We start from the raw sequence: 275 nt of genomic DNA on the forward strand, positions 1-275 counted from the left end.
ACCCGGCTCGTGTTTCCGCCCGGACCCTTTTCGCGGCGCGCCGGGGCCGCTGCGGGCGACGGGCTTTCGTCTGCGCACGGGTGGGCGGGGCAAGCGTTGTGACGGGCGGCGGTTTCAGCCAATGGCCGAAGGCGGTTTTACTTATGGCGTCATCAGCCACCAATTGTAGGCGAGCTCCAGCGACTGAGGGCGGAAGTGCTGGCCGGTGGGGCCGGGGGACCGGGCGGGGCCGGGCCGGGATCCCGCGAGTGAGTAGGGGGCACCGCGCCCCCCCG

General features: G+C 72.7%; 1 protein-coding gene across 1 annotated transcript in view; it reads left to right on the plus strand.

Moving 5' to 3' along the window:
- The first annotated feature begins 143 nt into the window (after nucleotides 1-143).
- Nucleotides 144-275, plus strand: part of LOC109294716 (zinc transporter ZIP3-like) — a 10,696-nt gene continuing 10,564 nt past the window's right edge. Inside the window, exon 1 of the mRNA XM_019513167.1 lies at nucleotides 144-248. Coding sequence (XP_019368712.1) covers nucleotides 144-248 — 105 coding nt within the window. The remainder of the gene's footprint in view (nucleotides 249-275) is intronic.

The sequence above is a fragment of the Gavialis gangeticus genome, unplaced genomic scaffold (assembly GCF_001723915.1).
Source record: "Gavialis gangeticus isolate Ggan-Ray unplaced genomic scaffold, GavGan_comp1, whole genome shotgun sequence".
Taxonomy (NCBI): Eukaryota; Metazoa; Chordata; order Crocodylia; family Gavialidae; genus Gavialis; species Gavialis gangeticus.